General features: G+C 57.3%; 1 protein-coding gene across 1 annotated transcript in view; it reads left to right on the top strand.

The window, feature by feature from the left end:
- Positions 1–554: 554 nt before the first annotated feature.
- COL18A1 (collagen type XVIII alpha 1 chain) overlaps positions 555–22,861 on the top strand; it is a 136,842-nt gene continuing 114,535 nt past the window's right edge. The window contains exons 1-2 of the mRNA XM_075001984.1: positions 555–629; positions 737–810. Coding sequence (XP_074858085.1) covers positions 619–629; positions 737–810 — 85 coding nt within the window. The 5' untranslated portion in view covers positions 555–618. The remainder of the gene's footprint in view (positions 630–736; positions 811–22,861) is intronic.

Consider the following 22,861-nt stretch of genomic DNA (forward strand, 5'->3'; position numbering starts at 1 on the left):
GGGCGCCTGAGGCGTGTTCCTGTTCTAGCCAGCGCACCTGCACTCTCCAAAGGGAGCCTTTGCAGCTCTCGTTTGAAAGGAGCTCTGTCCTCTCCTCTCCCCCTGCCGGCTGGGCCCACTCACAGGCGCTCCCGTACAGAACCCGGGACGTGTCGCCATCGCACTGCTGTGCACCCTCTCTGCAGAGGCCCTCTCACCAGGGTCCCACACCTGGTAGTAGAGCCTGTAGGCAAGGCAGTGCCCGCAGCACCAGGCAGTGTCTGCAGTGACCGTGGGCAGTGGTGCAGCCGCGGCAGCGGCTGTGCTGCGACCCCCGGCCTGGGGCCGAGGGCCTGGGCCCTCCACTGGCTCATCTCTGCGCCTGCCCGGAGCCCAGGCAGTGAGGGGCAAAGACACGTGGGGCAGCGATGCCCGGGGCCTCAGCTCGCGCACAGCGAAGGGCGGAGGGAGGGTCGCAGCCCGGGGCGGGGTCACACACACGGGGGCGGGGCTCTGAGGGGCGGCGCTAGGACCGCGCGGCCGCCTCCCGGCTCTGCCCAGCCCAGCCCAGCCCTGCCCTGCCCGGCCCGGCCGCCACACGCCGCGCAGCCCGGCCGGAGCCGCAGCGCCCAGCCCGCCATGCGCGCCAGGTGAGCGGCCGGGGCCGGGGCCGGGGCCGGGGCCGGGGCGGGTTACGGGTACGGGTACGGGTACGGGTACGGCTCGGCGCTAACCTCCCCCTCCCCCTCTCCCGCAGGTGCCCCCCGCGGCGGCTGCCCCGGCTGCTGCTGGGGCTCTGCGTCCTGCTGGCGGCCGCGGCCCCGGAGCCAGGTAGGGGCAGGGCAGGGCAGGGCGGGGCGGGGGTCCGCGCCGGGGCTCGGGGCTGGTGGTCCCGGGGAGCCCCTCTCGCCCAGGGACCGGCCGGCCGGGGGCCCAGCACCAGACCCGGGGGGGGGGGGGGGCGCGGCGCGCTGCGGGGGGGAGCCGGGCCGGGGGCCCAGCACCAGACCCGGGGGGGGGGGCGCGGCGCGCTGCGGGGGGGAGCCGGGCCGGGGGCCCAGCACCAGACCCGGGGGGGGGGGGCGCGGGCGGCGCTGCGGGGGGGGGGGAGCCGGGCCGGGGGCCCAGCACCAGACCCGGGGGGGGGGGGGGGCGCGGGCGGCGCTGCGGTGGGGGAGCCGGGCCGGGGGCCCAGCGCCAGACCCAGGGGGGGCGCGGCGCGCTGCGGGGGGGAGCCGGGCCGGGGGCCCAGCGCCAGACCCGGGGAGGGGCGCGGGCGGCGCTGCGGTGGGGGAGCCGGGCCGGGGGCCCAGCGCCAGACCCGGGGGGCCTTTGGGTGGGGGCCGCGTTGGGCACTGCCGCCCGCGGCTCCCGGGAGCGCTCCGGTGGCTGGCAGCGGCGGGCGGGTGCGGAGCCCGCCTGCCCCCGGGGCCTTCCCGCCGTGCGCTCTGCAGAGCCGGGGTGCAACGCCCGGTCGGGCCCGGCCCGGCTCGGCTCGGCCCGGCCCCGCCCCGGGGCTGGCGGCCGGCACGTGGCGCCGCTCAGGCAGCGGGTGCGAAGCGGCGGGGCGGAGAGGGCGGCGCGGAGCGGGGCCGCTGGCGGGAGGAGCAGCCCCGGGCCAGGCAGGCGGCGGCGGCGGCAACGCCCTGGGACTCCGGGCCGGGCAGGCGGAGCGCCCGCGGGGGGCCAGGCGCCGTGGGCGGGTCTCACCCCGAGGGGCAGCAACGCCCCAGCCAGCTGCGAAGGGGGGTCGCTCTGCGCGGAGCAGGGCACAGTGCTGGGGGGTCGGGTAGCCCCCACACCCAGCACCTCCGCGGAGCCGGGGCGCGGTGGGGTGGGGTGAAAGGTCTCTGAGCGCCAGGCTGGGCTTAGGAAAAGAAAAGGGTATTGTAGGGTGAGTGCACCGGGTGCGCCCTTCCCCCCAGTATGCCATGGGAGGAGCTGGGTGACTTTCTGTAGGGTCCGTGAACTCTCCTTTTCATCCCTTGTAGTCCAGGCTTTAATTATCTGTGTTTTGGTAGGAAGAGACCCAAACCTACCCTTGCTGGGTGCTGGGCCCCTGACTGCCGGGGCTCCGTGTGCCTCAGGCGTTGGAAAGAAAACAAGCCTCTGGAAGACGATGAGACCCAGTGCTTGAGCCAGGTGCAGGCTGGGCTCCCATGGGAATCACTCCCTCCCCTCCCTCCTAGGCCTTTCCTGTTCCTGGGGCCACCAGGTCCCCTCAGCAGGCACCTTGCTCCCCACCCTCTCTTGCCTGGTTCTCTCGCTCACTGCGTGAATGAGCAGCAGCAGCCTGCAAGGTCTGCCCCCTCTAGGGGGAAGCCTTGTCTTCTCTCCAGGCAGGGCGGAGGCCTGGTCCCCCTCCTACCATCACTGGAGCTGCCTTGTGCAGACCTGGCACGCAGGCACAGAAAGCTGCAGTTGCAAAGGGGGTGTTTGCCCTGCTCTGCACCAGCACAAACTCCCCACTTTCAGCCCTGGCTTTTCTGGTTGGCTCACAGCTGCCGTGGCAGCTGTAGTCGGGTTGCGTTGCCAGCGCAGGATAGGGCTTTGCCCCCGCAGGGAAATGCTTTCCCCTTCCAGCAGGGCCTCAGCTCCACTGCCTGCTTCGGTCCTACGTGTGGCCCTGTCTGTGGCTGGCCCTTCCCGCTGGGGCAGTTCTGGCCAGTGCAATGGGACAGAACCCCCTGTTGTGGGGTGCAGGCCTTCAGAGGCTGGCTGACCACTTGGAAAGGGTGACTGTAAGTGAGCAGAGTGCTGGTTGCTGCCGCTGCCTGTGCCTCGCACCCCTGGTGCAACTGTTGCTTACAGTCATGGGTTCCTGCATTATCGCGCAGCCTGTGAGAGACCCATGTGGGAGGTCTGGGGCAGTTGTACTCCAGCCTTGGGGATTCATAGCAGGCACGTTCCCCGAAAGCCACAGCTGTGGAACTGACCTCTGTGATTGGCTCATACCTTAGTGCGTGCGCCCCGATTGGCTCGTGCCATAGGTGGTTAATTCCATCACACAGGGCTTTGCTGTCTGATTTAAACAGCCACTTGTGCTCCTGAGCTCAGTCTGAGCCTCACTGACTGGCCTAGGGCAGACCACGAGGCTGGCTGAGGGTAAAGGGCCGAGACATGCAGTCACTGGGAGGGGGTCTGGTTCTCTGCCCTTTCTCCCTTCCACAATGGTAACCTTCAGAGCTGCATGGAATGAGTGAGAGTAAAACACTTTGGTGCCAAAGCATCAGGTGGCTTTAAGTTGGCTGCGTCCCCTTCATCAATCAAAGCCACCCAGCACCTTCTCCTGTGAACTCTACAGTGAGCCTGCGTGGTCTTGTTCTGGCAAACTGAGAGCCGGAGCAGGGAGCCCCTGGCCGGAGCCCGGCCTCATTTGGTCGCTCAGTTTTCTTCTGCAAGGGGGTTACAGAAGCAGAACACGCTGTGGGTAGAGCAGACGGTGATGCAGAAAGCACAGATTGCTTGGGGCCTGTCCCAGTGCTGAATGGAAATAACAGATGACACACCAGGGCCGGTTGCTTTCAAAGGGTTAAAAAACCATCGGTTTCTGTTGACACCCTTCATCCACAAGAAAACAGCGTCTGCTTTCAGCTTCTGTCTTCTCAGCCTGCCGGCCACACTTGTGCTTAGAGTAGCATGAGTGGGAAGCCTGTGAGCACAGGGTGTCGGGGTGAGCTAGCAGCCCCACGTTAGAGGGGGGGCGGTGGGTGGTAGTGGAAGGAGAGTAGGAAAGCAACTGTCTGCTGGAGCAAGGAGCAGCACCCCCTGTGAATGGGTGGGAAAGCCAGAGCCAGAGCTGGAATGTGGCCTTAGGGCTTCAGGAAGCACATTGCTCTGGGAATAGCTCAGCGTGCTGGGGCGGGCGCCCCATCCCGGACTGCAATCCACGCGGGTCACTGGGTTTGGGCCTTGGTGCAGCGAGACACAGGTGCAGGGATGGTGCATGAGACCACGAGCCCCTAAGGAGCTTGGCGCCTTGACTCCCAGTCCTCTCTCATCTGGCATGTTCTTCCTCTGGCTGTGGTGGCAGCCTGGCTTCCTGCCCAGAGTAGGGACGGGCCCACGGAAGGTGGGGACCCAAACAGAGCAGGGAAGGGGGCGGACAGCTTCCATGGATGCCAGTGCCTGGTAAGACTCTGTCGTTTGGCTTCTGGCATAGCACAAGCCAGCAGACCTCGGCCCATGACCTCTGCCTCAAGCCCACGAGCTCTGGGTGAGCAATGGCAGTCTTTTCTGAAAGCTGGCCGATCTGGACTTAAGGACTTGGAGTGATGGAGCAGCTGCCGTTTACCTGTTCATTGCTCAGTTGCCTCGGTTGAATCCAGGTGTACCTAATTTCAGCTGTTGGCACTTGTTTTGCCTCTCTGTGCTAGATTAGAGGGTGGCCCTCTGCTGCCAAGCATCTCCCCCGCACAGGCATTCAGTGCCCAGGACAGGTCTCAGCCGGGCTCTTTTTGTAGGAAAGGAAAGGTGTTGGAACTCAGGTGGTTCCTTGGCTTTTCTGGATGAGTTCAATAGAGTGAGATTCGTACGTTTCTCTGACAGCGGTGGCCCAGGAACCCTGCAGCACGACTGGCCGGGGGATTACAAGCAAATCCTGACTCTGCTTCGCAGGAGGTGTGACGTAAAAGCCAAGGTGGCACTGGGCGTTAATACTGTGAAGATATGATGGCTGAGAGTGGCTGTGCTGAATCAGACCAATGCTCCTTCTAGCCCAGTTTCCTGGCTTCTGACTGCAGCTTGCTCTGGGTGCTCAGAGGGAGTGCGTGGAACAGGCAGTCATCAAGTGACCCCACCCTCCATCACCCTGTCCATGCTGCTGGCAGTCGGAAGCTAGGTATGCCTAGGCCCCCGAGTTGTATCCCTGCCCAGCCATTGCTGGGCCCGTCCTCTAGGAACTTGACTGATTCTCTTTTGAACCCAGTTACGTGTGTGGCCAGCCCAACACGTCCTCTGCAGCTAGTTCCCCAGGTTGACTGAGCACTGCGTGAAGAGTTACTGCCTGTGATAGCTCTGTCAGCCTGCTGCCAGTTAGTTTCATTGGGTGACCCCTGGTTCTTGTGTTGTGGACAAATAATGAGCACTTCCATATTCACTTTCTCTGTGATTTTTTTTCTAGCCCTCTCTCCTGTCTCCCCTTAGTGTAGTCTCTTTCCCAGGCTGTACAGTCCCCATCATTTTAGCCTCTCATAGGGAAGCTGGCCCATCCCTCGTGCCTTTTCTGTTTCTGGGGCCTCTCTCCTGAAGTGGGCCGACCAGCGCGGCGTGCGGTGTTCTCGGTGTGGGCATGCCAGGGGATCTGTGCAGCGGCACCAGGGCGCTTGCCAGCTCTGCAGCTATCCGTTCCTGGAGGATTCCTAAGGTTTTCGCTGGTTAGCGGTTAGCTAACCCCCGTCCACAGTACCCAGCTGTGCATTTTACAGGCTGAGGCAGAGCTGAAAAACAGGTTTTCTGTCCGCCTCTCTTTCAGGCCTGTCAGTTAAGCATTGTAAGTGAGCACAATTGAATCGCTTGCATGCAAAGTCAGCGGGGGGTGTGACATCACTGGAATCAGCCTGGGGGTGGGAGTGTCCTGCCTCTGGGTACAGGCGGTGCGCTGTGGGGGCCAAGGCAAGGAGGCCACCTTTGCTCTGTGCTGAGACAAGACTTTGTAGGTCAGGGGAGCAAATGCTTTATGTCAGGCCCCACTTTTCATCCCTGTGATTAGCCAGGGCCCCCCACCTGTCTAACGTAATCCAAGTTGGCGGGAATTTCAGTCACATGCGTATGGGGGGGAAAAGCCCAACCCCTTTTGGCGTGTGAGGAAAGTCTGCAGAACGTATAAACTTTATTAATCGGTTTGTACATGTGACTGCACAGACGTAACAGCGCCAGATTTCAACATGTCTACTGAGCTGCACAAGCTGAGACCCAGCCGCCGGTCGTGCTGTGTCCCCGTATGTGTGGTCTCTGGGGAGCTTGTTCTGCCATCCCTTGCCAGGCACAGCAGGGTCTAGCCTAGTCTTGAGGAGAGGGCGTGGGTGGCACCCCCAGGAGCACAAGCCGGGCCCCACTCCTGGTGGCCGGGGCAGAGCGAGGCGACTCAGGCCTGGGCACCATCGCGAGGACCGGCTGCAATATCTCCCAGAACCACAGAGCTGGCAGCTGTGGGCTTCCCCCTGACACAGGCATTTCACGTGGCCTAAGTCAGTGCAGGATGAAGACGAAGGGCCATCCCCCTGAGGGCGTGGAGGGCGGAACCTGGTAAATGAGCGGAGACAGCATCCGAGACTGTCTGTGTGTAGCTGTGGGGGGTGAGGTGCAGGGCGCACCAGCCTGCTGGTGGTAAGTCCCCCAGGTGGGCGCCGTGAGTGTGAGACGAAAGGCGGCTGGTTTTCTAACTTATTTCTCGTCAAAGGGCGCTTTGTGGGTGAGAACTATGGTATCTTTCAGCTCGCGCTGCACCGTGCTAGGTGCAGGGCGCGGTAGCAGGTACAGACCCTGGGCGGCTGTTTGAACAAGGTGTACGTTACCAAAGAGACGACCAGCTTTCCTGACCTCCACAGGTAGAGCCAGGAATAGAGGCTGGCTCCCTTCCGAACACCTCTCGGCTCGGCACAGCGTGCCTCAGAGCCAGGTCTGAGCTGTGTCTCCCAGGCCTGTCGTCAGTACAAGCTGACCAAAGAGGTTCTGCCATTTCCAGCTCCTTTCTATGGGTGTGGACGTGTGTGTCCTGTTTATATCACACACGCATGTGCGTTGACTCCCTGCAGCAGTCTTTGGATGCGTGTCTGGCATCGTTTGGAAAGGGAAGCGAACATACCCTTTGGCAGGTAAGCAGAGAAACTACGCGCGAGCTGATTACAGGTTGTCTGAACGCTGTCAGGAGCCCACCTAAAATATGAGTTAGGTTGGGTGTATGATGCTCCCTTTGCTCGCTGGGTGCCTTTAGCCTTCACCCCGCCATGGAGATGAAATGCCAGCCCTAGCTCTCCAGAGACAGCCAGTTAGTCTTGTACAAGGTCCAGGATATGCTATTTAAGGAGCTGCTTCAAAATAGCACTGCTGACATCTGGGGCCAGGGACTGTTTTAATCCTGGGTATCTCAGAAACCATCCAGGCTGTGTCTGACTCTGCCACCCACAAGCTACAGACTCCTCTTCTTCCTATGGCCCTGAGCATTTGGTGTTAGCCAGGAGGGCTTGTGAGATACAGGGTACTCAGGGGTTCCTTTGTCAACAGACAGTAACTCTGCGGAACTCCTTGGTGCATGTTATTGAGGTAGATAGCTTCGGACAGGAAACAAACGGGATTAAGTGAGGTGTCTAGCAGAGCAGAGAGCCTCCTGAATTGGACCCCAGTGTGAGAGTGGTCCCCTTTCCTTTTTCAGGGCACGAGTTCGGTGGGAACCTTTCCTTCCTAGTACATCGTGCAGCTGTGCATGTCAAAGGGTTGGTAGCCTCCCGCTGGTGGCAGTTAGTCCGTGGGGTGAGTAGGACGCTGGTCTGGGCGAATCGTTGGTCTGCTCTGACTGTTCCCAGGCCCCTCCTCTCCAGCTTCCTGCACTGCTGGTGGGAGAGAATCACTCGCCATGCAAGGAGCAATGGCCCCTTTCTTTCCAAACACCTGCAAACTGCTCCCATGTCTCCACGCTGGCCCTGGAGTTGGCTGCTTAGATACTGCAGGCCCTCAGTGGCTGTCTGCCCTCATTTCCTGTGCAGTGCACCACAAAGGGTTTGGAAGCTAGTTCTTCGGCCCATGAATGCGTTCAGCTCAGCCTCAGAGGGCTGCAGGTTGCTCTGCCTGCCTTTCGTTGCTGGGCTGGGCTGTTTGTTCTGTAGCATGCCGGTGAGCTGGAAGGTTCTCTGTCCCTTGCGAATGCCACTTCCCTGTCTGGATTTTGGATGTGCTCTATTACAAGGTCTTCAGATATGTATGGGAGGTCTGAGTTCCAGTTGTGCCAAATGCACGTGCGATAGGCCATTCCTGGAGACAGGTGTAGCTGATGTCCATTGGTGGTTTGTGTTTATCTCATTTACTAGCCTAGTTTGCATTTTGGACATAGTTGTTGTGGTTGCTTGTTGCTAAATGAGGTAAATCCAGTGGTTCCTGAAGGGGTCCTGAGACATTTCAGTGGGAGCGGGTCAGCACATAGGCAGACATCTTTCCTGCGAGGCACTCTTCTCACGGTTTTACTGGAAACGAAGTCCCTCTGTTATCAGCCATAGTGCTGTTTGGCAATGGAAAGGGCTGGGCGGTCTGAGAGTTACTTCAGTCATGGCGTTCAGGCAGCACGATGCATAACTGGCACAGGGAGGTGACCAAAAGTGTGCTAAGAATACATCCTAAAGGGTGGACATGCATCAGGTCAGTATCTGAACACTCGCCCAAGTGTGTGCGTGCAGCGTATTTAATGGATGCCTCGGAAATGGGCTTCTGGTTTTTAGATTACAGGTTGAACCCCTCTCATCCAGCAACATCCATAGTCCAGTGTGATTGTTGTTTGCTGGACAGCCACTTATCATGGGTGTGACCAAGTTTTCCTTGGTCCCATAAAGTTTGTTTCCGGCCACCAGTCCTGGCTCTTGGTGTTCTGTGCTGTTATTTAGCTGTAATTTACCCTAAAGGTCTTCTTGGAGCCCAGTCAGCTGTGAAAGTGTTGGTAATGCTGCTGGACAAATTGACCTCCCATGGTCTGTGGGTCCCGAGAGTGCTGGACTGGGGAGGTCGAACCTGTAATAGATCTGCATCTCTTGTCCTTATCTTACATATTCTTTTGCTTCTGGCCACCCAAGTATGAATTGGCATGTGCTCCTGTGTGCTGGTAAAGTGTTATATTCGTGGCAGAGGAAAACCTGTTGGGTTGTTCTGAAATCTGTCAGTTGCAGCATGCTGTCAGCTTTGCTGTGCCCTCAGCATAGGGCTGGCCTGGTTAACAGCCTGTCTCCGGACGGGAGATGTCAAATTGATGTGTCCTCCTCTACTTGGTCTCTTCCTGGGGCTTGCTCTGTAATTCTGTTTACTGGTCTTGGGAGCACCCGAGGCCTCTGCTAGAGGCCCAGGCAGCTCTCAGAAGCTATTGGGCAGCTCACCTTCCTGCAGTCTGTGCGGGTCTCCCTCTCCCATGTGCCAGTGTCCGGGTTCTGCCAGGCGGGGTACAAAGAATGGTGCTTTACTTTTGGTCTGTGGCCTGTTTGATTATTGTGGCACTTTTGAGAACCTAAGAGCTCAGCGGGAGGGGGAGTGTTAGTTTCCTGTTGTAGGATTGAACTGTTTAGCACTGATTGGTTAGTAAGGGTGGTGCGGACGAGGGTGGCTCAGAATTGAAATGTGGGGTTGTGGAAGGTGATATCCCAAATGCAGAGTGGTGGGAGTGGGCCGGTTCTGGGGCTTGGCGTGGTGGTTTCAGTGTTACTCTGTACGTTGTCACAGCTGGGGCACAGGGAACTGGGCTGGAGGCGGCGTTGTGTAGGGAAACGGGCTTGTACACTATGCTTCATGGCCTCCGGTGGGAGGGGCGCAGTGTGTGATGGCTGAAGACAAGGGGGAGCAGATTGCTGAGCGTTAGGCATTCACGCAGCTTGTAATATCCCATCCAAGTTGAAGTGCCCGTGAACACTGCTGCGCTCCTGGGACGTATGGGAGAGTCGAGGTCACCGATTGTTGTAGTGACGTAAATCCAGGGCCTGTGTTCAGTGTCTAGATGCTCCCAGCTTCACCTCGTACGTGCGTTGTGCTGGTTCCCTTTGAGGCGGAGGACAGAGGGGCCAGATCCGCAGGGATTGTGTTGTGAAGTGGTGCCCCGCAGGTGAGAGGGTGTTTGTCTTTTGTCCTCTGTGTTCCTTGGAGAGCGCTGCCCTCGCCAGGTTTCTCTGGGCAGTCAGTGCTCTGGCCAGGCGTTCTGAGGACCCGTGGCTCTTGAGAGGTATGTTGCAGTGCCGGACAGCAGTCAGAGGGCTTTGCAGCTGCTGTTTCGGTTAGGCTTAGTGCTGCTTAGAGTTGCTGTGCCCAGGTCTGTGGGGAACTGCTTCTGGTGACGAGCGTGGTGCTGCTGGGGGTTGTTGGAAAGCCTCGGAATGGGGCCTGGAGCTGACAGCTTGAGTCTGGAAAGCCTCCTCTGAGCAATGTAAGCAGTAAGCTGCCTGGAGCGTGTTCTCTGTCTCCCTGAGCCCTCCCAGCCTAGCTCCCAAGTCCTGGCTGCAGGAGGTGGAATTCATCGCGGCTGACACTTGGAATCCCCAGTGGTCCGTCAGCAGGGAATGTTCGCAGCTGCAGTAGGTACCTTCCCTGGGAGACAAAATGCTTCCTGCCTGAGAGCCTCCTGCCCTGTGCAGTGCGCCCTGAGCATCTCGCAGCCCCTGTGCGAGGGCGTGCTGCTGGGATGTGTGCCCGTGCTGCTGGAAATTCCCTGTTGTGGTGCAGAGGAACATCCAGGACCTGCCTCTGTCTGTCCGGCCCAGATTGAAACAAAAACTTCCTCCCACACCGGAGAGGTGGTGCTGGGCAATGTGGCGTGTGCGTTTGGACACTGGCCCAGCAGAAGGCGTCCTTGGATATGTGCATTCCTGAGCCCAGGCCTGAATCACTGCTGTGGTTCTCATGCTCCGGAAAGGTGCCTCTTCTGACCCAGCGCGGGGAGGGAAGGCATGGAGTTGAGAAGGCAGTCGTACGTCAGTGTGTGCCAGTACCTTCCAGCTGCGGATGCTGCATGCTTCATGAGCCCTGCCCAGTGTGGTGTCAGACTCCCGGCGCAGCGCGGGGAGCAGCTGTTGTACGGATGGGGCTGGTGCTCTACAGAGCGGTTTGTTCTGCTATTGTCCGGTAGCTCTCGGCTCGCTCGCGGAGGAAAAGCACACGGTATCCCCAGTACTAAGGCTTGTGCTGCCCCAGGGAGGCAGGAGCAGGTGCGCATGTTTACAGGTGGGGAAACTGAGGCATGGAGGATTTAAGGGTCTTACCCAGATCCAACCTACAGCTTGTCTTTGGTGGTCATGAGTACAGCTCGTTTCTCCTGACTTCAGCTCTGCACCTTCATCCTGTCTCCTCCTCCGCCTCCATGGGATTGTCTGGCAGAAGTGGCAAAACTCCAGGCAGGCCAGGTGACCTTGCTGGCTTGCACCCAGCCCTCAGGAGCCAGAGCTCTAATGAGCAGTTGGGTCAGCACCTGTGAAAGTAGGAAGTCTGCGCTGTAAAGCAGCTGGGAGAACATCTTCTCCCCTGCCCCCAAAACGTTTGCACTGGGGGGTGCAGAAGGGTGGAGCCATTAAGAGCAGCGCTCTGCCCAAGTGTGTCTGTTATGTGAGTGTCGTAAGGGAAAGCCATCCCCTGAGCAGGGCAAAATGACTTAAATCAATGGCAGTTTAAATCATCCCAAATCAAGCTCCGAGGAAGCCCAGGCTGACTGTGCTCAGAGGGCCCTTCGTTTGGAGTAAGCCCCTTTGAACTCCCTGGCATTTCTGGGTTTTCAGAGAACAAGTACAGAACAGGCTTCCCTTGTAAAAGCTGAGTTGTGCTGACGTAAAATAGGGACTAGGCTTGTGGCATCACCAAAAGGGTCTGGGGCCAGGACATTCCCCAATAAGGAGGTGTATTATGTGATATTAAAATAAGACAGACAGCTCTCCATGGCAGCTGGCCACTCTGCCTAACTATACTGGATACTTGGGTGGTACCATCCAAACCTAGTTAACTAAGTAAACAAGCCAGAAGGATTAGCTAAGCTAAACTGTTTTTTCTTTTCTAGCAACATCCAACACAGCTGACAGCGTGGGAATTTACTTGTCCCATCACACTTATGCTAAAAGGCCTGGAGAGAGTCTTGAATGATGCATTGCACAGTGAATTATTTACGTTACTAGCCAGTGGATCCACTCAGCCATGCCCAGGTCTTCATCTGTGTCACATTCTTCCAATAAGCAGTTTTCCTTATGGTGGTTCATTCTTGCGATTAAGGCTGCCTCTCCTCCTTGCACTGCTTACACTGGCTGTTTTCTCCTTTCCTACCCGGGAAGAAATGTCTTCCAAATATTCCCAGGTAGGGTCTCTGTTACACCCAGAAGCCAGGGCAGATTTTCTGCATGAAAATTGCACAGGAACATAGAAGGCTGTGTGTGTGCTGAACGATGTCTTTCCTTTTTCTTTCCAGTCCGCTCCAGTGTTCCTTCCTGTGCTGCCTCCCTCCTTTCCTATATGTTCTCTTTGTCTTAGAACAGTGTCTTAACTAACTCCTCTGCTGTGCTTGGCTGAGGTCCACCACCACATAAGCACAGCACAAAACCAATCGCATCCAGCTTGTGTCTTTCTTCCCTGTTAGTCAGCCAAGAAACAGAAGCGGAAAGCCCAGCAGTTTCAAGACGGAAGAGCTAGTGGTCGGGTGTGCCTTGCAGCGCTCTGCTCTCCTGGCAGAGGCTGTGGCCAGGGCCTCCGTGGGTGTCGGTCAGCCAGCTCGGTTGACTTTGATGGAGATCGGCCAGGGGAGGATCTAGCCTGGTATTGCCAGGGCTTGAAGAATGTACCTCAGGCCTGTACGCCCAGGAACTGAGGAGGGTTCTAGGTCCAGTCACCCCGCCATGCCCTCTCTGCACGGCCTGCCCACAGCAGAGGGTCCTGTCTGTCCCAGGCAGCTGCGCCGGCAGCTGAGCCTGAGGAGTCACACGCTGGCGCCGACAGCCGTGGCCCAGGCGTTGGAACCGGGATGTGTGCATGCGTGCCGCTCTGCTTCTTTCCCGGCTGCCCCTTTGGAGTCCTGCCCAAGGAGGAGGAGCTCTGCCTCCCTTTGCCGCTGCTCTGCGCTGTCCCCGGACTGCAGCGCACGCTGCCCTTCACCTGCTCCCGGCTGGGCTTTGTGCGCTTTGCACCGTGCCGGGGGTGGGCGAGTTAGAGCAGCGGCTGAGGCGCTGGAGCAGGCTGCCTGCAGACTCAGGGAGGCCCCAGGGTGTGTGCGTGGAAGGTTTGCTTCCAGGGCTGGAAAGAGTCGATGGCCCTAGGAAAACTTTCAGCTTGATGGAGGCAAGAGGACGTCTCATCCCCTCCCCTCCAGGTGCATTTTACAGTCCTGAGCCGCGTCCCTGCTCTGTGCGGAGCTAACCAGGAGCCGCTGCTGCCTGCCCCCTTGCCGGGGTCTCTTCCTGTCTCTGGCCTGATGGGGCACAAGGCCGGACCTGGACCTGGGCTGAGGGCGTCTGGGAAGGAAATGGCCCTTTTCTTCCTCTGTCCTCCAGCCCTCTGCTTTCCAGAGCCCCGGCTGCGAGCCCGGGGCCTTGCTGGAGGCAGGTGGAAGGCGTTGCCTTTCGGCAGGGGCTGAGCAGCCGTGCTTTGCTCACGCAGCACAGCGCAGAGCGGACAGGTGGCTATGGAGGAGGGTGCTGCCGCTGGGCTGGTACTGGTGAGCCTCGGCGAAAGCCCCCTTGGTCTGCTCTGCCGGGAGCGAGAGCGGCGTCGGTCGTGTGGGCTGCTTGGAGCAGCAGGTGCCTGGCCTGGCCTGGCCTGGGAGCAGCATGCAGACAGGTCGTGTGACCCTGCTGTGCTCTGTGCATGGGGCTGCTGGCACGTAACCCTCCCGGGCGCCCCCGGCCCAGCGTCAGCGGTGCCGCGGCACTGCAGGCTGGTGGTGTGCGGCGTGGTAGGGAGCGTGGCAGGCTGCGACATGTGGAGGCACCCCAGGGCTGGTCGGTCCGGTCGGTGGGGGGAGCTCTGTGTCTGAGCCACTGCGTGTGGCCGGGTTGCCGAGGGGGGCGGCTGTGGGTGGAGGGGGTTGCCCGACTGCGGCAGTGCGGCTGGCGTGTGGGGCGGTGGTGTGTGTGTGCCAGTTGTGTCAGCAGCTCTCGGTGTGCAGAGCTGGGGGACAAAACTCCCTCGTCCTGCTGGGCAAGGAGAGGGGCTGAAGGGCCAGGCGGGGGTTACTGAGAGCCTGGAGCCGAGCTGCAGGGTGCTCCCCAGGCAGCCCTGTGCCCCAGGGAGCGGGAGCCTCCCTAGTCCGCCCTGGAGTGGCACTGGGCGGTATTCTGGCTTGGGTGCTGGGTGCAGTTTAATCAGCGGAGGTTCTTGCACCATTTAATTCCTGTTCTTCAGTGATTCCCCAGTGTGAGCTGTCACGTCATCCCACCGCTGACAGCAGCTGTCATGGGGTTCAGGGTCCCCATGTTGGGGAGAGGAAGCCCTGAGGGGGCCCCGGAGCCGGGGCCTTGCCCCCTCCTTTGTCTCTCTCTCTCCCAGCCCAGACTCACTGCTTCCAACTCCCAGTTCCAGTTCAAACCCCTCAGGCTCCACCTCCTGCTTTGTCTGCAGTCCAGAGGTGTCACCTGGGCGCCTCAGTGAGCCCCCTACCCTCTGTGAGCCATACACACACCTATCTCCCACTACATCACATCTCTCCCCAGCTTCAGACCGAACCGAGTGGGGTCACTCAGCCAGTGACCTGGGGAAGTTCGGGGCCCTCCTCTCGTGATAGGACATCGGCTGTACCCTCAGTGCTCCCCTTGAAGTGCACCACCTCCATGTCATAATCCTGCCAGGGGAGGCTCCACATCAGGAGGTTGGTATTGGCCCCTTTCATGTGATGCAGCCAGACAAGACCCGTTGGTTCTCTTGGGTTGATTGGTTGGTCTTCCTGCTTCGGCCTCTGGTCCATCAGCCACGTTCTCAAGTCGGGCAGGCAGAGCCCATACAGCTGCTGTAGCACCAGCAGATCAAACAGTTCTTCTCTGGTCTGGGCCCTGCCCTGTCTGCCCACCCACCAGCCCACACAGCTGCTCCAGCAAATGTTTGGAATTCAGTCGCTGTCCAGTAAGTGGAGGTACAAAAGCTTTCCACTCTTGGCATTTAGCCAGACCAACATGGGTTTGTGCCTCAGTTTCCCCTTCCATACCACGCAGTATGGAACCTTGTCACGTGAGAGGTTGCAAGACTGGCTATAGGGAACAACGGTGACATTTCAGAATTACAAACTCTGTCAATATACAATTCATGCTTGTACATCAGTGTCAACACATTACAGGTTCTTTCCAAATGTTCAGTATGTGGTACAATCCTACAGCTTCTGGTAGCAGCACCCATTGGTTACAGCAGTCAGCATGAGTAACAAGAACAAACCCACTGCAATTGTCAAAACAAAAAGCAGTCAAGTAGCACTTTAAAGACTAGCAAAATAGTTTATTAGGTGAGCTTTTGTGAGACAGACCCGCTTCTTCAGACCATAGCCAGACCAGAACAGACTCTGTATTTAAGGCACAGAGAACCAAAAACAGTAAGCAAGGAGGACAAATCAGAAAAAGATAATCAAGGTGAGCAAATCAGAGAGTGGAGGGGTGGGGGGGATGGTCAAGAACAGGGTGTTCCATCCCTGATGCCACCACAGCCAATCTGGTGTCTGACCTCTGTTACTTTGTCCTCACGCACAATCATTTCCGATTTGGGGACAACTTGTACCTCCAGATTAGTGGAACTGCTATGGGCACCCGCATGGCCCCACAATATGCTAATATATTTATGGCTGACCTGGAACAACGATTCCTCAGCTCTTGTCCCCTATTACGCCTCCTCTACTTAAGATACATTGATGACATCCTTATGATTTGGACCCATGGTACAGAGACTTTAACAATCTACACCCCACCATCAACTTATGCCTCGATTACAACAAGCAAGAGATACATTTCCTGGACACTACAGTGCTAATCAAGGATGGCCTGATCAGTACCACACTATGCCGAAAACCTACTGATCGCTATACTTATCTACACCCTTCTAGCTTCCATCCTGCACACGTGACTAGATCCATTGTTTACAGTCAAGCTCTCAGATACAATCGCATTTGCTCTGATCCAACTGACAGAGACCAAAAACTACAAGAACTTTACCAAATATTCATAAACCTGAATTACCCACCAGGAGAAGTGAAAAAACAAATCGACAGGGCCAGACGAATACCCAGAGACCAGCTATGCCAAGATCGGCCCAAAAAAGCCAAGAACAGAACACCACTGGTCATCACCTACAGCCCCCAACTCAGACCACTGCAACGAATTATTAAAGACCTACAACCTATCCTTAATCAGGATGCTACACTCCAGAAGGCCCTGCGTGACATGCCTGTTCTCTCCTACAGACAATCTCCCAACCTCATGAGGATCCTCACTAACAGCCACAGTCTATACCACAGGAACACCAGTCCTGGAACCTTTCCCTGCAACGAAGCCCGCTGCCAGCTTTGTCCACATATCTTCTCTGGAAATACCATCACTAGACCTAACCAGGTTACTCACAGAATCACGGGCACTTTCTCATGCTCCTCTACTAACATCATATACGACATCATGTGCCAACAGTGCCCAGATGCTTTGTATATTGGACAGACTTCTAACTCCCTTAGACAAAGGGTCAACGGGCACAAAACAGACATCAAAACACTCCAGATCCACAAACCAGGTAGTAAACATTTTAATGGAATGGGGCATTCTGTCAATGACCTCAAGGTATGTGTGTTACTGAAAAGAGATTATAGCTCCTTTGTAGAAGGGGAAGCGGACGAATTGACATTTATATTCAAATTCGGCACATTAACACATGGTTTAAATTGTGATGGGAACTTTCTGAGTCACTATAGGGGCTTGTCTGCATACTTGGCTCAATCTAATTCTTGATCTTCCCCCCCCCCCCCCACTCTCTGATTTGCTCACCTTGATTATCTTTTTCTGATTTGTCCTCCTTGCTTACTGTTTTTGGTTCTCTGTGTCTTAAATACTGAGTCTGTTCTAGTCTGGCTATGGTCTGAAGAAGTGGGTCTGTCCCAAGAAAGCTCACCTAATAAACTATTTTGTTAGTCTTTAAAGTGCTACTTGACTGCTTTTTGTTTTGATCTCTCTGGGTGTGCCCGCCCGTCTAACAAGAGCTAGGCCATCGCAGGTCCTCAGGAAGACCACCACCTCCTGCTTTCTGAAACTTGTTTTGTGAGTCCCAGATGCAGAATCCACATGAAGGAATCCCTGTTTATCCCTTACTGGCCCACCAGTCCCCCAGCTTCTTTCTCCTTCCACCTCCCACTTCTGCCTCTCCATGGAATCAGAAGTGGAGTCCATTATGAGAATACAAGTGTTCCCAGAATCTGGAGATGAGGAATTGCTGGCGCTCTCCTGCAAGCGACCTGCCTCAGGACCACGCTCCCTGTACGTACACCCAGTCACTTGGTTATCACAGGGCTGCTCACTCCCTTAAAGCTTTCACTTTACATGGACCACCTGAGACACCTTTACACTGCCTGATCCAGACTCTTGCACAGCACAGCCAGTGGTTTCGCACCCAGGCAGGTCCTGGTCAACAGGAGCTGAAAGAAACTTCTCCGCAAGCAAACTGCTGCTTTCTGCAGCCGAGCAACTTTCCTGATCACTCTTGTTTACCTTGCTCCCATTGCCTGCAGTTACCACAGACTGCTCAGTGAAACTTCCAGGGGGAGCCCCTTCCTCAGCACTTCCCTCAAAGGGTGCAGCTACCCTTGCATTCCTCTTTCGAAAGAGGTATGCAAATGAGGTGTAAATTTGCATATTTGGCACCTCACTTGTATATTCTAATTTTGAAAGAGCGTCTTTCGAAGGAAGAAAGCCGGTGTAGATGCTGCTCTTTCAAAAGTAAACCCATCTTTGAAAGTCCTTTTTCCCTTTTTATTATCTAATGGGAAGAAGCGTTCTTTCAAATCTGGGTTTCCTTTTGAAAGAGCAGCGTCTACACTGGCATTCTTTCGAAAGAAGCTCTTTTGAAATTAGAATATGCAAATGAGGTGCCAAATATACAAATTTATACCTCATTTGCATTTTGATTTACCTCATTTGCATACCTCTTTCAAAAGGAATGCAAGTGTGGATGCACCCAAACAGTTGACCTCCATCTGGCTTTACAGGGGCCCTACTCCCTTGAGCACAACCAATTCCTTCTGGGCTTCAGCCGCACTCAGATCCAACTCTGGGATCCTGTCACCATAGGCTCGGCAAAGAGCTAGCGTCCGCAGAAGCAGAAGCACCTTCCTTGCACCAAGGATCCTTACCAGGGATGCCACTGCCCATCCCAGAGCCATTCCCTGGTTCCAGCACCTGTGGCTGGATTCAGAGTCCCACCTGGAATGCTCTTTCCTGGTGGTTCCCTCTCCAGCCACCCCAGGCTGGGGGTTGTCTCCCTCAGACAATGGGCTAGTTTCCTCCTTGGCACCTTCTCCAAATGCCGGCTCTGCTCTCTCCCCAGGCCTATTGTTACAGTTCAGCACAGACAGACAATCGGAGGCACTCTCTCCTCTGTCCCAGCGCCCCGGCTGATCTCCGACACGCCCAGAAGGTGAGGCAGCTTCTCACACAGACAACGTGCCATTCCCAGTGGACAAGCTGCCTTCCTGCCCAGACACACAGGCACCTTCCTCAGCCCAGGCCTGGAAAACTCTTTGCACGCCTGTCCTGGCCGCTAGTAGACACTGGGTTGGAATCGCTCCTTCCCTCCTTGAGCTGTGGCAGAGCTCCATGCAGTCCAGGGTTCCCTGCCCCCATCTTGGCTCACCTCTGCAGGAGTCTCCTTAGCCCTCAGCTCTGCCATTGCGCGTTCATGCTGCCGCTCTCTTTCTCTGTTGTTACCATCCTTTAATCTCAATCCAGTTTCCAGACATCACAGAGCAGTTGCTGAGCGTGGTTGCAGACTCACAGTCCACTGCAGCTGCACCCCACAGTTCCTGGAAGAACTCCTTCAGTATGACAGACTCTTTGTGAGTCACTTGTTCCCGGGGGTCAGGTCCTTGGCCCCTCCACCTTCTGGGATCCATTCCAATGGACATCCAGGAGTAACCCCTCCTTGGGTGTGACACCCAACTCTCAAGGACCACGACCAGTCTCTTGGGAAGAACTCATGCAGCGTGTCAGCCTCCTCACGGGTCACTCGTTGCTGGGGGTTAGGCCCTTGGCCCGTCTGCCTTCTGGGGCCGACTCCAACAGACTCCCAGGAGTTAACCCCTCCTCGGGTGTGACACCCCCCTCTCGAGGACCACGACCACAGTTGTTCAGGTTCAGCCACAGGCCCCTCTGCTTCAGGGAACTGCACCTCACTGCCTGTCAGCACACCTGGGTCACGCTGGCCCCCCTTCTTCCTCCTGGGCCCCAGCTACTTACTGCTGGATGCTCCATCCTTAGGGTGCAGTACATCCCACTGCTGACACCAGTGTGGTGGGGTTCAGGGGTCCCCAGGCTCTGCACCCCATCCATAGGCAGGAGTGAGTCTCACTTGGCAGGAGAACAGCGGGTTTATTAGCCAACAGGGGACAGGGCCATACAGAGGAGTCAGTGCAGGAATCCAGAGACAGCAAGAAGTCCTGTGGCACCTAATAGACTAACAGATATTTTGGGGCATAAGCTTTTGTGGGCAAAGACTCACTTCATCAGATGCATGTGAGTGTTTCCAGCATCTCCAACTGGTGCATGCGTCTGACGAAGCAGGTCTCTGCCCGCGAAAGCTCATGCTCCAAAATATCTGTTAGTCTATAAGGTGCCACAGGACTTCTTGTTCTCGAAGATACAGACCAACACGGCCACCTCTCTGATACTTGTCATCAGAGACAGCCAGTCCAATCCATTCTGGGGAGAGGAGGCTTTGAGGGGACCCCCAGAGCCGGGGCCTTGCCCCTCATTTGTCTCTCTTGCCCAGCCCAGACTCACTGCTTCCAACTCCCAGTTCCAATTCAAACCTCTCAGGCTCCACCTCCCCCTTTGCCTGCAGTCCAGAGGTGTCACCTAGTCCTCTGTTACCCTCGGCAGGAGCCCCACACCCTGTGTGAGCCGCCTCCCCCCCCCCACGTATCCCCTGCTACATCACATAAACGTTGCATGTGAGCGGTCGCAGAGTGTGCGCTGTTTATTTTAGTGGTTTGATAATTTACCGAGAAGAGAATTGAAGCTGGAAGTTGAGAAAGATAAAGGAGACTTCAAAGATTAAATAGCAGACACAGAGTGGGGCCTGGGGCTATGGGATTAGCAAAGCACTGAATGAACTTGGGGCATGTCTGACACTTGGGAATGCCGCAGAGGTGAACATTTCCTAGCATATGGTTTGTGTCTATGACCCTGGACAGTCTCAGGCGAGAGGCGCTCCCCGGACAGCTTGGGAAAGTAGGTGCTGTTCAGTCTCTTGGATTTAGAGAGGAGCGTCACAAAATTGGTTCTGTCCCCCCTCATGGGTAGGTGTTGTATACTCATTGCGATGTCCAGGTGCCTTTCGTACGGTCCACGGCAAACCTGGGGCCTGGGGTTTAGAGTGAACTAAAGCCGGGGGCATGGAGGCTCTGCTTGGACAGCGTAGAGACAGTGACACAACAAGCAACCTGTGGAACTCTCTGCCACAAGCTCTTGCGACTAACAGTTCCAGATGTATTAGCAAAGGGTTAGCTATTGTATGGTAAAGAAGAACATTCACGTGTGTAAATCCCTCACAGTCTAGTCATGCTTCAGAGTGGAACTCAGCCTCTCCTTTCTGGGGTAGAAGAAGTAGTAGTTTACATCTGCATAACAAACTCTCAGTACTCGCTGCCAAAGATGTCCGAGACCAAGAGCGTAAGAGGACTCCAGAAAGGACTGGATGTTAATATGGATGGGGAGACCTTCCAGCCCCTCAGTGCAGTGGACTGGAAACACGAGGTGGAGAGCGATTGTGGGGCAGACCGAGGATGTGCTGCGCCCGGATCCAGTAGATGGCAGAAAGGACTGGGAAGAGATGGCGGGTGGTGGGCTTTCCTGGTAAGGGCTAAATCGTTTATCTGGTGCTTTTTGTGGTACCCAACCAGCCCCGAGTCGAGTAGGTAAGTATTGCTTGGCACATATGCCACACGGCTGTTGGCAGAACCCCTCAGGCACGTTCCTTTGCTCAGCCCGGTCTAGCAGCAAGCGTTCATTGAGTGAAGGTGCTGGGTGGTGTGTTGTAACTGGGTACCTGACCACTCCTGTGCGGTGCCTTTAAAGTGTTGGGGGCCTTCGGCACTGGGAGGAGATTCCCTCGGGCTCAGTGGTTGGGCTAGCAGGGGTGAGGCTGGCGTTCTGCATGTGAGATCTTACTTTTACCCACACTCATGGGAGGTGAGAGTTCTACCAACGAGTTACTAACTGTTGTGTTGTGGTAGCTGAGAGTAAATCCCATTGTGCAGTTCTTACTTCACTGTTCAGACCAGCTCGCTATTGCCCGGCTCCGTTTGATTGTGCGCGCAACTTGATACAGCCCTTTGGGCAAAGTGTGAAGCACCAAAGCTTGGCTTCCGAGCCCCCCATGGGCCGTGCCCGCAGGCAGAAGGCCCACAAGTCCTGGGCTGGGAGCCACGCTGGCGAGAGAGCATGCCAAGTGTTCCGAGCAGGGCTGCGTGTTTTGTTGCTGTTTCCTTTGTTTGCCCTGAACAGAACTCTTGTCAGCTGTTCTGCCCCCCAGACCTTTCCCTTCCCCTGGAAGGATGAGTACGTGCCTGCATGTGAATGGTCTTTGTCAGCTGGGGGTGCTGGGGAGTGAGATGACGGCTTGTGGGGTGTCACGCTCTCAGGATCAATCTGTGGCCAGAGGCTGGTCACTCTGAAGAAACATGTCTGCCTAAGGTGCTGGGAGCAGGCCTGCTCCGGGTGCAGCCTCCCCATGGCCCTCCCTGGGCAGTGGAGTTTGGGCACTGGCAGATTTGCAGGGGAATGGTGGCGTGGCCGGTGAGTCAGCCGAGCTCCTTGCCAAGGCGGACGGCAGGATGTGGCTGCATGGACAGGGCAGGGTTTCTTGTTGCTGGCGTCCAGTTCTGGCATCCCGACACACCTGATTGGAAAGGGGCCCTGGCAGCCGTTTAAAGCCCACTTGCACGTGCTGTGGGGCCCGGGCAGACTAGTCCCCACCTGTCCAGGCACCGTGCTGCGCCCCGGAAGCCACCAGCAGGTCCGGCTCCTAGGTGGGGGCCAAGGGGCTCTGCATGCTGCCGGCACCCCAAGCACTGGCTCTGCACTCCCATTGGCCGGGAATCTGCCACTGGGTGCAGGGGAGATGGCTGGCGCCTGGGGGTGAGAGCACCGCACACGGCCCCCCAGCCCGGTCACAGCGTGTGTGTGTGGGGAGGGGTTCTCCTGCGAGCAGGGCTCAGTTCTCTCTGGGCGTTGTTGTGGTTGTCTGGTGTGACGTGAGCCCTGCTCCCATTGCTTGAAGGCAGCTCTGCACAAACGGCCCCGTCTTCCCCCAGGGACCTGCCCCGGTGCGCATGGGGCTGGACCTGCTGACTCCTGACTGCCCTCCGGAGCCTGCTGTGCTCTGGGGGTGGTGGCTTCTGGGCCGCCTCGTGCATCCTGCGCGCAGAGAGCTGCTGGGGGCTGCCCGCTGTGACACCCGTGTGCTCTCTCCTGCAGGAGTGGGTGCAGGCTTGCCCTGTGGGTGGATTTGCAGTGGTTATGGTGAGCTTGTCCTTGCGCCCTCGGTTTGCAGGCCAGCTGGGCAGAGAACCCTTTCCACGCGCATTAGCTGAGCGAGTGGGGCCTGGAGTCGCCCTAAGCTTAAGAAGCCTGAACACGGAGGCCCTTGCCGGAGAGCCGCGCCCTGTGCTCTTTGTGTGGGACAGGCCGGCGGCGGGAGGGAGAGGTTCTGGCTGGGCACATCTCACTGCTCTGCCTCCGCGGCCAAGCGGGCTCCAAGGGCTGTGGAACGGATTCATGAATGGCTTGGGAGCCCGGCTGGGGGCTGGGCAGGGCAGACCGGCTGCGAAAGGCCCTGGGCTGTATGTGCTGCACTGATCCTTGTGGCCGTCCGGTCTCGGGGCCCAGCTGCTCCCCGCTCTCCAGTAGGACAGGTGCGTTCCAAATAGAAACCTCTGGCTCCACCGTCATCTGGGCCGGCTGGGACCGTCTCTGCGCCGCCTTGGGGAAGGCAGTAGTGC

The sequence above is a fragment of the Carettochelys insculpta genome, chromosome 8 (assembly GCF_033958435.1).
Source record: "Carettochelys insculpta isolate YL-2023 chromosome 8, ASM3395843v1, whole genome shotgun sequence".
NCBI lineage: Eukaryota > Metazoa > Chordata > Testudines > Carettochelyidae > Carettochelys > Carettochelys insculpta.